Source organism: Alligator mississippiensis, chromosome 3 (genome assembly GCF_030867095.1).
Source record: "Alligator mississippiensis isolate rAllMis1 chromosome 3, rAllMis1, whole genome shotgun sequence".
Lineage (NCBI taxonomy): Eukaryota > Metazoa > Chordata > Crocodylia > Alligatoridae > Alligator > Alligator mississippiensis.
Window position 1 is genome coordinate 202866185 of NC_081826.1, and position 14921 is coordinate 202881105.

General features: G+C 48.6%; 1 protein-coding gene across 2 annotated transcripts in view; it reads right to left on the reverse strand.

Annotated features, from left to right (window-relative positions):
* Positions 1 to 3139, reverse strand: part of FRMD3 (FERM domain containing 3) — a 210150-nt gene extending 207011 nt beyond the window's left edge. The window contains exon 1 of one of the 2 annotated variants that reach the window (XM_006263723.3): positions 2870 to 3139. In XM_006263723.3, the coding sequence (XP_006263785.2) occupies positions 2870 to 3040 (171 nt within the window). In that variant the 5' untranslated portion in view covers positions 3041 to 3139. The remainder of the gene's footprint in view (positions 1 to 2869) is intronic. The other variant, XM_059724814.1, reaches the window with a different exon arrangement.
* Positions 3140 to 14921: the final 11782 nt, after the last annotated feature.

Below are 14921 nucleotides of genomic sequence, written 5' to 3' on the forward strand. Positions count from 1 at the left end.
GCCTGTAATGTACACCACAAATAATCCCATTAAGTCACAGTCAAGTGGCTGCACAAATGAAAACAAAACGTGGTTTGAGCAAAAAAAGGTGTTTCAAAAATCAAGATTTTCAGAGATCGCTCTGACTTCAGTTGGAATGGTGGGTTCTCTGTATCTGAAAAATCTGGACCACGGTAACCAAAAGATTTTCTGAAGCATAAGAAATAAGAGCTTCTAACATGAAGGACCAAGTCCAGCTCTGTAATTTCACTGAAGACAGCAAAGATACAAAGGGATGAACTTGGCCTCAAATGCCCACAGCATTTTGTAATCAGGCCAGAGTACTGCTGCAACTGTGATGGTCCAGGAAATATGCAAGGGTCTTTTTGGTAACATCACTTATTGGATGTTAGACAAGCTTTCAGACACAAAACCTGAAGAGGTGCACTTTGTGCCTGAAAGTGCATCTAACAGTTCTCCTATCTAAACACATAGCCCAATAAAAGATAGCACCAAAAAAGAAAGGAAGGGGAAAAAAAAACCTTGCTTCTCACAGAATTCTACACATTCCTTACCTGAAACAGCAGAATTTTGGTTTTGTTGCCCAAGAGTCTTCCCTTGCACCCCAAGCCTGTCTGTCTAAAACCTAATAACAGGCACACAATATAAACTATGCTCCCTTAAAAGTCCCACAGACTTCATTTTATTTGTTAGTGCTCTAGGAGGTCTGTCTTTTTTTCTAGTAGGGATAAATAGGAGAGCATAGAAAAGTCACTCTCATTTCCACTGTTCAGTTGTAAAGTTAAAAAATCCACCTTCAAGGAACCCTGGTGTGTTGTACTTCAAATGGGAAATAAATTTCAGCTCATTTTTTTCAGATGTAGTTTACTATAAGTGCCATACACCTTCTCCAGAAAAAAATTAAAATCAGTATGTCCTGAGAGCACACATCTTTTAGCTCGTGATGGTCAGTTCTGTCATCACAGCATCACAAGGACCGAATGCTGGTCAAGCACCTTGTTAGTGCATGTTGCTATACTGGGGCTTCTTTTATCACAGGAAACTTTAAGTCCTGGGAATAATTTTCTTCTTTCAGTTTACAGAAACAAGCTGGGCAGTTTTGTTTGAGGGGTCCAATTTGCCCAGCTTCTGATAAACCCCCTACAAAAAGAAAAATCAGGATTCGTGAGCCGATGTATTCAACATACACAGAGAGCATGAATGCCTTCTGAAACAGCTGTTTCTCTTGATAGGGCAGAACAACACTCAAAGCGCAGCATGCTAGTCCAGAGTCTCTCTCTCCCTGGCCATACAACAGTCGATGTGCACTGCTCACTATACACACCCTGCACCATTCTTCACTGAATCCTACAGAAGTCACCTAAGTCTAGGAAGGGCGATCATCTAGTCCAACACTGCTCAACCCGTGGGGTCACAAGACTATATGAAAGGGTAGCAAACAAATTTTAAAAATGGATTCTCCTTTAAAGGAGAAAAATGTGGGCAACCGTGGGTCTTCCCTTGCATGTTGACAGAGTTCCAGCCTGCAAGGGGCTGCCTGGGGCCGCCCTGCCCCACACACCCACTCCCTACCTCACACACTAGGGGGCTGGGGCCTGCAGGTGGGGGAGCAGCAGGTTTGGAGTGAGGGGCACCAGGTTTGGACTGGCCATTGGTGTTTACAAATGGGTCCTGATACAAAGAAGGTTAAGAACTGCTGATCTAGGAAGGGTGATCATCTAGTCCAGCAGTTCCTAAACTGACAGATTGCGCACCACCAGTTTAAAATGATACAACCGTAAGTACCACCATCAAATTTTTCAGTTCAACCTGAAGTACCACTGGCAAATTTTTATCATATAAAGCAATTGTAATAAATCTGTTAATGCGTACCACTGACAGGTTGTCCACATACCACTGGTGGTACCTGTGACCACAGATCGGGAACCACTGATCTAGTCCAACCCTCTGCCTGATGCAGGACCATCCCTATCCAAACCGTCCCACACAAACCATCCTCTAAACCAGCAGTTTCCAACCCCGGGTTGCGACCCAAACAAGGATCGCGGGGGTAATGCCAGTGGCACCATACACAAAAGACGAGCCGCACCCCGTGCCGGCAGCCCCCCTGTCCCCGCACTGCTCCCAGCAATGGGTTGCAGGAAAAAAAGGCACTGCTCTAAAGTCTAGGTAAGACGACCACCAACCCTGACACAAGGCAGACCTACCACCCTGCTACAGGGAAAGCAGGTGAACCAGAGCCACCAACATCCTGCTTCTAGGAAATGTTGTCAAGAGACCCCGGCCACAGCCCTGCTAACAGAGGAAAGCAAAACGTTTGGATGTGTATCTTGCTGGGATCCTTTGCCCCTAGCTGACTTCCTGCCCCTGGGGCGGGGGGGGGGGCTGGATCCAGTGATCTCCCGAGGTCCCTTCCGCCCTAATGTCTATAAAATCTACGAAACCCCCCGAGCTCATACCAATCTGAGCACGGGGTACAATTCCTTCCTGACCCCAAATCTGGCCATGGCCTGTCCCTGAGCAGAGCGGCAAGCCCGCCCGGGCTGCCCTCCCAGCAGGAGCACTGGCACAGCCCAGTCAGTGCCCAGCCTGGGCTGCAGGCAGCAGCCGGCGTCCGAGCTCCCTGACTCCTGCGGCGGGGAGGGGCGCCCGGCAAAGCCTGCGAAACCCCCGGGCAAACAAGAGGCACCGCTGCCCGCGCCCCTGCTCCAGGGCTGGCCCGAGCGGCCGGCGGGCGGGCGGGCCGGCGGGGGGGCAGAGGGCCCCGCAGCGCTGGCGGGGGGGTAGGTGCGGGGCGCGCCGAGCCGAGGGTGGGGGCTTCCCGGGAGGGGAAACTTTGCAAAGCCGCAGCCCCGGCCCCCGCGAGCACCTGGATATGGCAGGAGACCTCGGCGTCGTCCAGCATCCGCACGGTGCATTTCATCTGGCTCAGGGACCTGATGCTCGAGCTCCGGAACCGGAGCATTTTCATCGTCCTCCCGCCGCCGCCGCCGCCGCCGCCGCCGCCACCTCGCCGCACGCACTGGCAGGGGGCACACATGCACGGCCGCCCGCGCCGCCCCGGCTCAGCCCCGCGACGGGCGCTGCCCAGCGAGCCGCATGCCGCCGCCGCCTCCCGCCCGCCCGGGCTCGCAGCACGGGCTCGCAGCAGGGGCCGGGACCGCGGCTGCTGCTGCTGCGTCAGGCTCCGGGCGCTCCCGCCCGCCTCAGCATCCCCCCGCCTCCCTCCGCCCGCCTCTGCCCCTCCCGCTCTCGCCCGGCCTCACCTCTTCTCCCCTGCCTCGCTGCCTTCCCGCCGCCGCCGCCGCCTCTTCTTCTCTCCTCTCCTCTCCTTCTCCCTCCATTTCCTCTCCCATTCCCTTCCTACACCCCATTTTCTTACTCACACACTCATGGTGTGGAAGGGAGCTGGTGCAGCCCAGCCCCCTGCCCGAGGCAGGACTGTCCCCTCTCCAAAGCGTCCCCCGTGTAACCTCCTAGCACAACTACCTCCCAGCCTGGCACAGCCCCTGAGAACACAAGACATGGTGCCCTGTGGGCAGCAGGTGTCTGCTTGCCCTGGCCCTGGCTCTGCGCACATTGGCGACATGTAGGGGGTACATGCAAGTGCACGTGCACCCCCAGGAAGTGCCAGCCACAAAACTGGACCCCCCCAGTCCATAATCGGCCACTGGGGGACCCCCCCCCCCCCATGAACAACACGTGCCCCCAGCAGCTGCAGGGGCGCAGCGGCAGTGGAAGCACAGCTGTGGTAAGCAGGAGCTCCCGCAGATGCCACCAGCTCTGTCAGCGGCAGGGGCAAGAGGGGTGGCAAGCGCCCACCATGTGTCACTAACCACCCACAGATGCCACTGGCGGTGTCGGTGGCAGGGGAGGGGAAGTGGCAAGTGGCGACCTCCTGCAGGCACCACCAAGTGTGTCGGTGACACCTTTTTGTAGGGGGTGCACCGCCATATTCAGGGGGTGCACATGCACCTGTGTGTACCCCCTACACATCACCCCTGGGAAAAAACTCCCCCCTCAGTGATCTGGTGTCCCACCAGAGTTGGGAGGCACCAGACGCCCATGCTCCGTGGGCTGCAGCTCCTGGTGACTCTGCCTGGGGCTGTGAGCAGGCTCAAAACAAGGGGCTGCTTTGTGCAGAGCTTGGGCAAGGACAAGAGAAAGCCATTCCCCCCCCCCTTTTTTTTTTTAAGAGCAACTCCGTTTTATATTAATCCATGGCCAGATGGATACACACCCTCCTTTCACAGCCTTTGAGGAAGTGAGCTTGGGTTCAAGAAAGCCTGTGCTCTCTATAGATGGTGGGGGGGGGGGGGTGCATGGGTGCACTTGCACCCCCTTTTGAGTCCAGCTCCATCCAAATTTTGAAACCAGCTGCCTGGCAGTGGCAGCAGTGCTTCTAGTCAGGCACTGCTGAGGGAGTCAATTGAATCCTTGGCATTTTATAATGGACCGGATCCCATCCGAACTCTTTATTTCACAGATGTTAATAACCGTCTCCTTCTTAATGGTCTTGATGTTCCACTTATCAAACTCACCTTTGTGCCGCAAGGCTGTTGTCCATTCCCTGCTCCTGGTCATGAAGCTCCTACTTCACAGGCCTGCAGGTTGTTATTAGCTCATTGCAGTAAAGTTTATATTGTTTTTTGCTTCCATGTGAAACTGAATTATACAACCCTAGGCTCCCTAGTATGTTAGTAAAGCTTCTAGTTTATTTTTAACTGGAGGAAAGTATTTGGGGTTTTATATGTGATGATGCACCTCACCATTTGCACCTCCCTTTTCAAAATTCTATATCCACCCATGTATATATCTTTAATTAGTCTATAAGCCTAAGAACAGACAGTCAAAAAGCCCCATGCTGAATTGATTCAATCTTCACAGGTTAGTCTAAGCTGGGTAGATTGAACCGATAAGCAAGTGAGCAGGCATTCACTTTTGATTCCAGAAATGCAGCCACATGCCTGCAGTGGCCCAGGCCAGAATCCGGGGGGTGCTAGAGCACAGCTCCCTGGTCCACTGGAGCAGACAGATTGGGCCAAGGCTAGCCCACCCACCCTGCAAGGGGGGCAGGTTTGTAGGAGGTGCAAAGCATCCTGGGATGGTAGGGGACTGAGTTAACCTGAATGTGAAGGAGAGTTGAGGCAAAAGTTCAGTAAACCAATTTAACCTAAACCTTTAAACAGTTAAGTCTGTTACGATATACAAACCGGTTTCAGCCATTTTGAAAGTTATGTGCACTGCACTTCTATTATGTTACGGATTTGAACCGGTTTCAGATCACTTATACCAGTTTATGTGTAATTTCTCTCCCTAGCCTAAAAATACATATCTACCCTGTCTTCATATCAGTATTTGCATATGACAAGTTCTTTGACAGTGTAAATTCCCAGACATGCAAGCATTCAGCAGTACCTCAAAATCTGGTGTTTTTTAGGAGCTTGGACTTTTAGTCAAAAGCACAGCCGCTGAAACCAACCAGTCCTGATGGGTTTGGGTTCAACCAGAAACTACAGAGAAGTATGATGCTACCACTACAATTTGCTGCCACTCTATCATATTTAAAGAAGATGGTGCTAGGAGAATTACAAAGGAAGAATTAGGTAGAAAGATAGGGAAAAAAATTAAAAATGTTACATCATGGTGAAGCCACTGAATACTCCATTGCAAAGCTAGTTCAGCTTCCAGGGTGCCACAAAACTTTGAAGGCCCTGTTATACAAGTGAGTACTAAACAAGCACAGTAGAGAGGCATCAGGAATATATATATAATGTGAGAATAGTTTAGTATTAAATTTGATTTACGTGGAAGATGCACTGCCAAAGTACTTAGAACTCTATTCCTGCAACTTCTGTTCCAAATATTTTCTTAATGGAGGAACAATAAAAGGAAATAAAAATCAACCACAAAAAAATTTAAAAGACACTTGAGTCAAGAACTCATCCACAAACTAGCAATCACACATGCAATCTAATGCTGGCTGCAATCTATGAATATCCAAAGCCCTTTTAATGCCAGACATAGACAAAAAGACTAAGCACATGCTTCTTGTAAATGAAAAGTACTCCTAATTGTATAGTGGGTAATCAAAGAAGGAAAGTGTACTTAGAGCAGATTATTTGCCTCAGTGACCAGTCAGCACACAAATTGAAGCAGAGGCTTCCACACAGCTGTACCTATCAAGAAACCACAAATTGTGAACAGCCCGCTTAGAAATAGTACACCACAGACATTTTTGTCCAACGATTTCAGAATATTTTGCAAACATTAGGGGTGAAATCCCACCTTAGTTAGTGGTAAAATTCCCATGGACTTCAACAGGGTTGGGCTTTTACCCCAACTAAGAGCATATGTACATGTTTAAAGGCACAACTGCCTTTGGAGTCTAGTGCAGGCTCATTTACTTTTTGGTTAGGTTTTTCAGCCCATGGTAAGCTGCTTGCCACCATGACTGTCCTGCAATCTGTACCTGAGCCTGAGTATACATACTATTCAGTGCAATCATAACAACAATATACTTAGTGTCAGCACAGTACAAGGTAGGGCCGTGGGCCCCAGCAGCCCTGTGCCTGGTTGGACTGTTCCATGAGGAAGCGGACTCAGCCAATCCAGACATTTACTGAAGGTTTCCCGATTCTCGCCAACCACATCTTGATATTAAAGGATTGTCAGGAGGTGGCCTACGGCGCTGTATGTTGACCTGGATGCACTGGGCCCAATTCTTCTTTGGGGCTTCTACCTCCCCTATACCCCAACCAAGCACCACCCAGTTGTTAATGCATCAGTCTTGCCCTTGGCACTCAATAGGCGTTCTCTTTCTATTCTCCAACCCTGTAGGCCTGCAGTTGTCTTGGGCCTATCTCCAGGGAAGTGACAGCTGTGTTAGCCCAATGGTCATCCTGTCGAGGCTTGGCAAACAGGCCATCAGGCTGGGGCTGTTACAGCCGCTGGCAATGACCCCATGACAATGCCCATTATTCCTGAGGGATGCAGGCTGTTCCTTAAAGCCTGACCCTATTGGACAAAGGAAAACTCAAGAGAACCAAAAGGGAAATCCTAGACTATTTCTTTTCACCTGAGCATGGGCAAGTCTCTCACTCCCCAAGGCTTCAGCATCAATTTCCCCAGCACCTCCCTGGAGGAGGTCTATTTTTGCTGGAGAATGAGCTTTTTCCCAGCCCTTCCTTAATTATCTGGATGTGGAGGGATGGAGCCCAGCATTTGCCCATATCTCCTCAGCCCAGCCTGGCACTGGCTTCTCCCTCTCCCTTCTCCAGGTGTCAGGGGCTTGGCCTGATAGGCTCTCCCATAGAAACCAAAAGTAAAAAAAAGGAAAAGAAAACCCTGGTCCAGGTATGGCTAGATTGCCTGTGGCCGCTCCATTTCCTTGTGCAGCTTCCCACTGGCTTCCCCATCCCTTTGCAGCACTGCCAGCTCAGCGCCAGTACTGTGGGCTATGGGGGCCCCTCCAAGCTTCCCAACTGAGGGACAACTCCGTCTTTGACTTCTGGAGCCTCCGATCCAGCATCCCACTGTCCCGGCGTGAAGACACTCTCCCTATGTCTGTCCTGCCCACCCTCCAGTCTTGGCAGTGGACCTGAAATACTCATGCAGCTGTGGGGCAGTCCAATCCAGACTGAACAGGTGCCAATAAAATGGGGCTTCTGCATCAGCTTCCAGTCTCTTATTGTAATTGGTTCCGGCAGGGCAGGTGAGATGATTTCCTCGGCAGCTGTGGATTTAAAAGGCTCTTTTCTCACCTCTTCACATTTGTATATACCCGAAGTAGCACAAGAACTTAGTGGGATGGGTGAAGGATTTATAAAATGAATCCACCATTAAAATACAGTTATCGTAAGGGTGAAAGGCAGTACCTCTCTAATGGCACACCACACTATTACAACACAAGTTAAAACAAGAAGCTGAAACAAATACTGCAACTGAAATTACAATATACACCAGGGCTACTGGAAGACAGTCAAAAAGCCCCAGGCTGAATCGATTCAATCTCCACAGGTTAGTCTAAACTGCATAGATTGAACCTATAAGTGAACAGACATTCACTTTTCATTCTGGAAATGCAGCCACATGCCTGTAGTGGCCCAAGTCAGAAACAGAGGATGCTAGAGCATGCCTCCCTGCTCAGCTAGAGCAGATAACTTGGTCCAAGCCTAGCTCACCCAACCTGCAATGGGAGGTTTGTGGGGAGGTGCAAAACATACTAGGATGTTGGGGGACTGTGAGTTATCTTGAATCTGGAAGAAGTTCAATAAACCAATTTAACTTAAATCAGTTAAGTCTGATTCTGCATCTATCCAAGTTTATCTTAAACCTGTTTCAGCCATTTTGAAAGTGGTTTATGTGCACTGAACTTATGTTGTGTTAGACATTTGAACCGGTTTTCAATCACTTTTACCAGTTTATGTGTAATTTCCGTTCCTAGCCCAGGACTGCTGTCCCCCATTTTTATGAGAAAGGCCATAAGAAGCCCTTTGATGTTTGTTTCATATTATTATAAATTGTATGTACATTACTTCAGAGAGGCAAGGATTTCTTAGAGTGAGGTATTTTATTGGTCCAACTATATAGCTGGGATAAAGATAGACAAGCTTATGAATGTAAGATATTCTTCATCAGATCTCTCATTATAGAAAGCTGGGCACAGCAAGTGAAGCAGAGCACAGGCTGAGAGAAATTCTCAGGTGTGGCAAACACACAATTTACAGCCCCTTCCCTATGCTGTGCCTAGCTTCCTATACCACATCACTCTTCCATTACCATTACTTTAGATGCATATCTAATGCTATGTTGGACTAAAGACACCTGTTCTTGTTTGAGCTCAAAGGATAAGCAATCCAAAGTCTGATTAATAGTTGAGCTGGGCCATAAACTAGAGATCCCAATCATTGTGGACAAATACTGGATTGTGGAAACCACGTGACTAGGAGTTCATTTAGGACAGCTATTAAAAAAGTTTCTGGTGCACTAGTACTGACTTAGCAGTAGACCATGATCTACTACAGTCCCTCCAATACTGCTGCTTGGAACGAAGATCCCCTATCTTTCCAAGTACTCACCTGGCCTAACGCTACCTAATTTGTAAAATCTTATGAGATCACAGTATGTAGTTATATAGGTTTGCGCAGGGAGAAGTATGGGGTTAGGAGAAAGCCCCAGAAACTGAACACATTTGATACTCACCTGAGGTGTGAAGAGGAGCCCAGCTGCAGCAGGGAGCATCCCACTGTGTTTCTGCAATAAGTGCTCCTTCCAGATTGGCAGCGAAGGAATGAAAAGAGGTAGTTCTGGCTTCAGAGAGGAGCAGCTGGCAAGAGACAACATCATCTGGAGACAAGGGATGCAGGAGATTTCTCCAGCGCACAATGTCCTGTGGCCAGCCGTGGGAGAAGAGCGCAAGGCAGCTGACAGAAGTGGTCGGAGGACCACTGACCAAAGGAAGGACCCTCAACTACAAGAATCCAGGTGGGTTCACTTGGGGTAAAGCTTGAAGCCCTGAGGATTTTGAATTGGGTATTGTCTGTGGCACATGGGGTACAGGCACAGAACAGACCACATAATATTGCCAGTTAAAAAGGGCAAGATTTTTTTTCCTCCCTTTTAAACCCCACTGAGCAGGGGGTAGTGCTGTCAGTGCAGCATGGAGGGTTGCTTTACCCCCAGAACTCCTAATGAATCGAGTCAAGTATACGGACTCCTAATTAATTGATTTCAGCATACAGACTCCTATTGAACTGATTTAAGTATACAGACTGTTCATGAATTGGCCTCAATGTATGGACCCTTAATGAATTGGTCCCAGCTTATTTCTTAGATTTCATAGACATTAGGGCTGGAAGGGACCTCGGAAGATCATTAAGTCCAGCGCCCTGCCCCAGGGGCAGCAAGTCAGCTGGGGTCATAGGATTCCAGCAAGATAAGCATCTCATTTTCTCTTGAAGCCGTTCAAAGTAGGTGCTTGAACCACCTCCGGCAGCAGACTATTCCAGACATTGGGGGCTTGGACAGTAAAGAAGTTCTTCCTTATGTCCAGCCTGAAATGGTCATGGAGGAGTTTGTGACTGTTCGATCTTGTCATCCCTTGATGAACAGACGTTCCCCCAGATCCTGGTGAGCACCCCGGATAAACTTATAGGCAGCCACCAGATCAGTCCTGAGCCTGCGCTTTTCCAGGCTGAAGAGTCCCATAGCTCTCAACCTCTCATTATAAGGCCTGTTTTCCTGACCTCTGATCATGCGTGTGGCTCTCCTCTGGACTTTCTCAAGCTTCTCCACATCCTTTTTGAATTGTGGAGCCCAAAACTGGACACAGTACTCCAACTGCGGCTTCACCAAGGTCGAGTACAATGGGAGAATGACATTCTGGGATTTGCTTGAGAAGCATGTATGGATGCATGCCAGCGTTTTGCTCGCTTTACTAGCCGCAGCATCACATTGATGGCTCATGTTCATCTTGTGGTCAATCATGAAACCCAAGTCCCTTTTGTCCGTAGTGCTAGCCAGAGTAACACTGCCGAGTCTATAAGCATGCTGCAGGTTTTTCTTCCCAAGGTAAAGAACCTTGCATTTTTTGGTGTTAAACACCAAATGGTGTTAAATGGGTGGTTCTCATCCACCCATTTCCTGAGCTTGTCAAGGTCAGCCTGGATTGCCCTCCTGTCCTCAGGTGTGGATGCATTACCCCAAAGTTTGGTATCATCAGTGAACTTGGCCAGTCCGCTTCTGATACCAATGTCCACATCATTAATGAAGACGTTGAATAGTATAGACCCAAGGACAGCTCCTTAAGGGACCCCACTGGTTACAGTGCACCACAATGATTGACTTTCGTCAACCACCACCCTCTGGGCCCAACCATGGAGCCAATTGCTCAGCCAGTGGATCGTGGAGAAGCCAAGGCCACAGTTAGCCAGTTTTGCTAAGAGGTGATCATGGGATACTAGATCAAAGGCTTTTTTAAAGTCAAGATATATGACATCAATCTCATCTCCCTTGTCCAGGTGATAGGTCACCTGGTCATAAAAGGAAATAAGATTGGTCAAGCAAGACCTACCCACAACAAAACCATGCTGGCTATCCCTCAGGACATTGCCATTGGCCAGTCTGTTAAGAATGGTCTCTTTGATAATCTTTTCTAAGACCTTCCCCGGGATAGAGGTCAGGCTGATGGGCCTGTAGTTTGCCAGATCCACTTTCCTCCCTTTCTTGAAGATAGGCACCACATTGGCCTTCTTTCAGTCTTCAGGCAGTTCACCAGAGTGCCAGGAGTTCTCAAAGATCCGTGCCAGGGGCTGAGCTATGATGCTTGCCAGCTCCTTGAGTACCCTGGGGTGTAAACTGTCAGGGCCGGCTGACTTGAAGGTGTCCAGCCTCTCAAGGTGTTCCTTCATGAGGTCAGGATTGATGGAGGGCAAGGAACCTCCCTCACCCAGGCCTTCCCATGCTGTAATGGGCAGGGGTGTCCCTTGGGACTGGTGAAAAACTGATGCAAAGTACCCATTTAGCAAGTTGGCTTTTTCCTGGGCGTCAGTTGTCAGCTGTCCCATCTGGCTTAGCAGGGGTCTAGTGTTGCCCTTGCTTTTCCTCTGGCTCCCCACATATCTAAATAAGGACTTTTTATTGTCCTTGATACTTGTAGCTAGTTGGAGTTCAGCCACAGCCTTGGCTTTCCTGGCTCGCTCCCTGCAGATCTGGACCAGTGCAGAATATTCCTCCTTGGAGGTGGATCCAGTCCTCCATCCTTTGTAGGTCTTTCTTTTTAGACGCAGGAGGTCCACTAGTTCCCTGCAGAGCCAAGGGGACTGCTGTGCCCTTTTGCTGCCTTCTCTCAGAGATGGGGTAGACTTTTGCTTGTGCATCCAGGATCGCTCCCTTGAGGAGCAACCACTCATCCTGAACTCCCCTCTCCTTTGGGTCTTGGTCCCTTAGGGCCTCACTGACAAGCCTCCTGAGCTTGTCAAGTCAGCTTTCCTGAAGTCAAGGACTTCTGTATTGCTAACTGACTTGCCAGCTTTATGGCGGATGGTGAAGGTGATCAGCTCATGGTCACTGTCATCCAGCTTCCCTTTGATCATCAGGTTGCTGATTAGGTTGTCCCCTATTGCCAGTACCAGGTCGAGCAGTGCTTTACTTCTTGTCAGCTTGTAGATTTCTTGAGTCCGATAGAGCTCATCCATGCACAAGAGAAAGCTTTGCGACAGTTTGGATTTGGCCAAGCGCTCTTCCCACAAGATGTCTGGGTAGTTGAAGTTTCCCATGACAACCGTAGACCAGGAGCGTGTGGCCTCAGCCAATTCCCTGGTGAACTCCTGGTCAAGCTCCTGACTTTGTGTGGGAGGTCTATAATAGAGTCCCACCATTGTGTCCCCTGTACCATGTTCCCCATGGATTTTAACACAGAGGGTCTCCACCCTGGGTGCCAATGTCAGTTTGCAGGAATGCATAGCTTTCCTTGACATAGAGAGCTACACCCCCACCCCTTTTGTCCACTCGATCTCCCCTGTACAGGGTATAGCCATCTATACCTGTGGCCTAGTCATGGGTGGAGTCCCACCAGGTCTCTGTTATCCCTATGACATCATAATTGTTTGTGTTGAGCAGGAGGACAAGTTCCTCCTGTTTATTCCCCAAGCTCCTAGCATTGGTGTACAGGCAGGCAAGTGTCCCCTTGGGGGCCCTTGCCTTGCCCGCAGCTCACTCTAGGGCTGGTGCAGGGGTGGGCTCCGGTAAGTGCCTTGGCCTGCTGGCTTTGCAAGGGTTGCTTAGTGGGCCAGCAGTGGTGGTAGTCCTCCCACCCCCCGGCGGGCTTAGTTTAAAGCCCGGTGGAGCAGGTCAGCCAGTCTGGCTTGGAAGAGCCTCCTCCCCAGTGAAGAGAGGTGGAAGGCCATCCCTTCCCAGCAGCTCACTGCCTCTCTCACTAAAGAGTGGACTGTGGTCATGGATGCCGAAGCCTTCACAATGACACCAGTACCGCAGTCTTTGGTTTACTACCTCAATCCTCCTATCCCTCCTCAGCCCCTAGCCTGAAACTGGGAGGATCGAGGAAAACACCACCTGCGGATCAATGAAAACACCACCTGAGGCTCGAGGAAAACACCACCTTATTGATTTAAGCATATAGACTCAGGGATACCACTGAATTAAGTGGCTGTAGATCCTGATTGAATTGATTTCAGCTGAGTTCACTTTTGGGCTCCTAACAAATGGATTTATGTTAATTGGCCCTGGAAATGCCAAAGGATTAGTTTAAGGGGCCCTTTGTGGAATCTATTTAAGTTGATTGATTGGCAGACCTCAAACAAATTAATTAGAAGCATCCAACCAAGATAACTATCGGTCTGAGGGATGAGCCTATCTGTGAACTAGCGAGGTTATGGATCAGCCGTGAATCACTGGTGGAAAGACTTTCCCTCCTGGAGGCAAACCCAGTGTGTCCTGTAGCCTAGCCAGGACAGCTATGTGAGCACTCTGTAAAATTCCTATACGAAGAGGGGAATTTATGTTCAACAGCACAACCCCGGGCAGCAACTCAAAGACCCAGATGCGGCATCTGTGGGATGTGGTAACAGTGGGGTGTAAAGAGAGGTGGAGCCCCATGAAGACAATCTTCTGAGGGACAGGCATAAAGGTCTGGACCTATTGGCCAACACAGCCAGCTCCCAATTTTAAAGAAAAACATCAAAGGTGTGGCAGGAAAGAACACAACACTGGACAATGGCAATGCTGACCTTCACCCTGACAACCCACTCCAGTAAGTCATCAGGCAAGAGAGGGCCAAAACCATATAGGACCTACCCCTGACAAGATTAATGAGTAAAATCCTGGCAGGCATCAAAATGAAGCTTTTAAATTTAAGGTTTATGGTTGTGGATTTGTTACAGTTCTTAGCCCAATGGCACTAACCTCTCTGTTGATCTAAATGTTCTCTGAGAAGCTATGCTTGGATCGTAGAACATTAGGATGAGCAGGAAAGGGGAAAAAAATCTTTTCTATACTTGCCTTTGGGCTCCTGCCAAATATAGCGTTCAAACTTTGAAGAATAGTGTAGAGAATTACAAGTCCTGATTTGTATTTAAACTTTCACATAACATTCAAATTATAGAACCAAGAGAAGCTTCTATGGCCAAGACTTCACAGTAACTCTGACAGAAGTCTTTCTGGGCATTTATACACATGCTCCAGGAGTTGGAGGGGCTTCAGGGGCCACTCTTATTAATGCGCCTGGAATGTCACATGTATCAGTGTCCCCACACTGAAAAATGGCAGCAGGGGCACTTCAACTAAAGCTCGTTGCCCTGGAGTCTGTTGGAGCACTGTAATTATAGTGCATTGGAGCAGACTCAATTAATTGAGTCTGCTAGAGTATGATAATTACTGCGCTCCAACAGACTCCAGGGCAACGAGCTTTAGTTGAAGTGCCCCTGCTGCCATTTTTCAGTGTGGGGACACTGATACATGTGACATTCCAGGCGCATTAATAAGAGTGGCCCCTGAAGCCCCTCCAACTCCTGGAGCATGTGTATAAATGCCCAGAAAGACTTCTGTCAGAGTTACTGTGAAGTTTTGGCCATAGAAGCTTCTCTTGGTTCTATAATTTGAATGTCATGTGAAAGTTTAAATACAAATCAGGACTTGTAATTCTCTATACTATTCTTCAAAGTTTGAATGCTATATTTGGCTGAACATGTATATGCTCCCTATAATTTCAACAAAATGTTATTACTAAACATTCAAGAATTAATCTGTAAACATGATTACTTTTTACATGCGTGGAACTGATAAGCACATCAGTTACTAAGCTTCTAATTCAGAGAGAGATTTCTACATGCAGTTTTGTACAAAGCACTTGCAGTCATACCCCAAAGCCAATATAACATTAAGAAGCATTGCTGTCCACTATA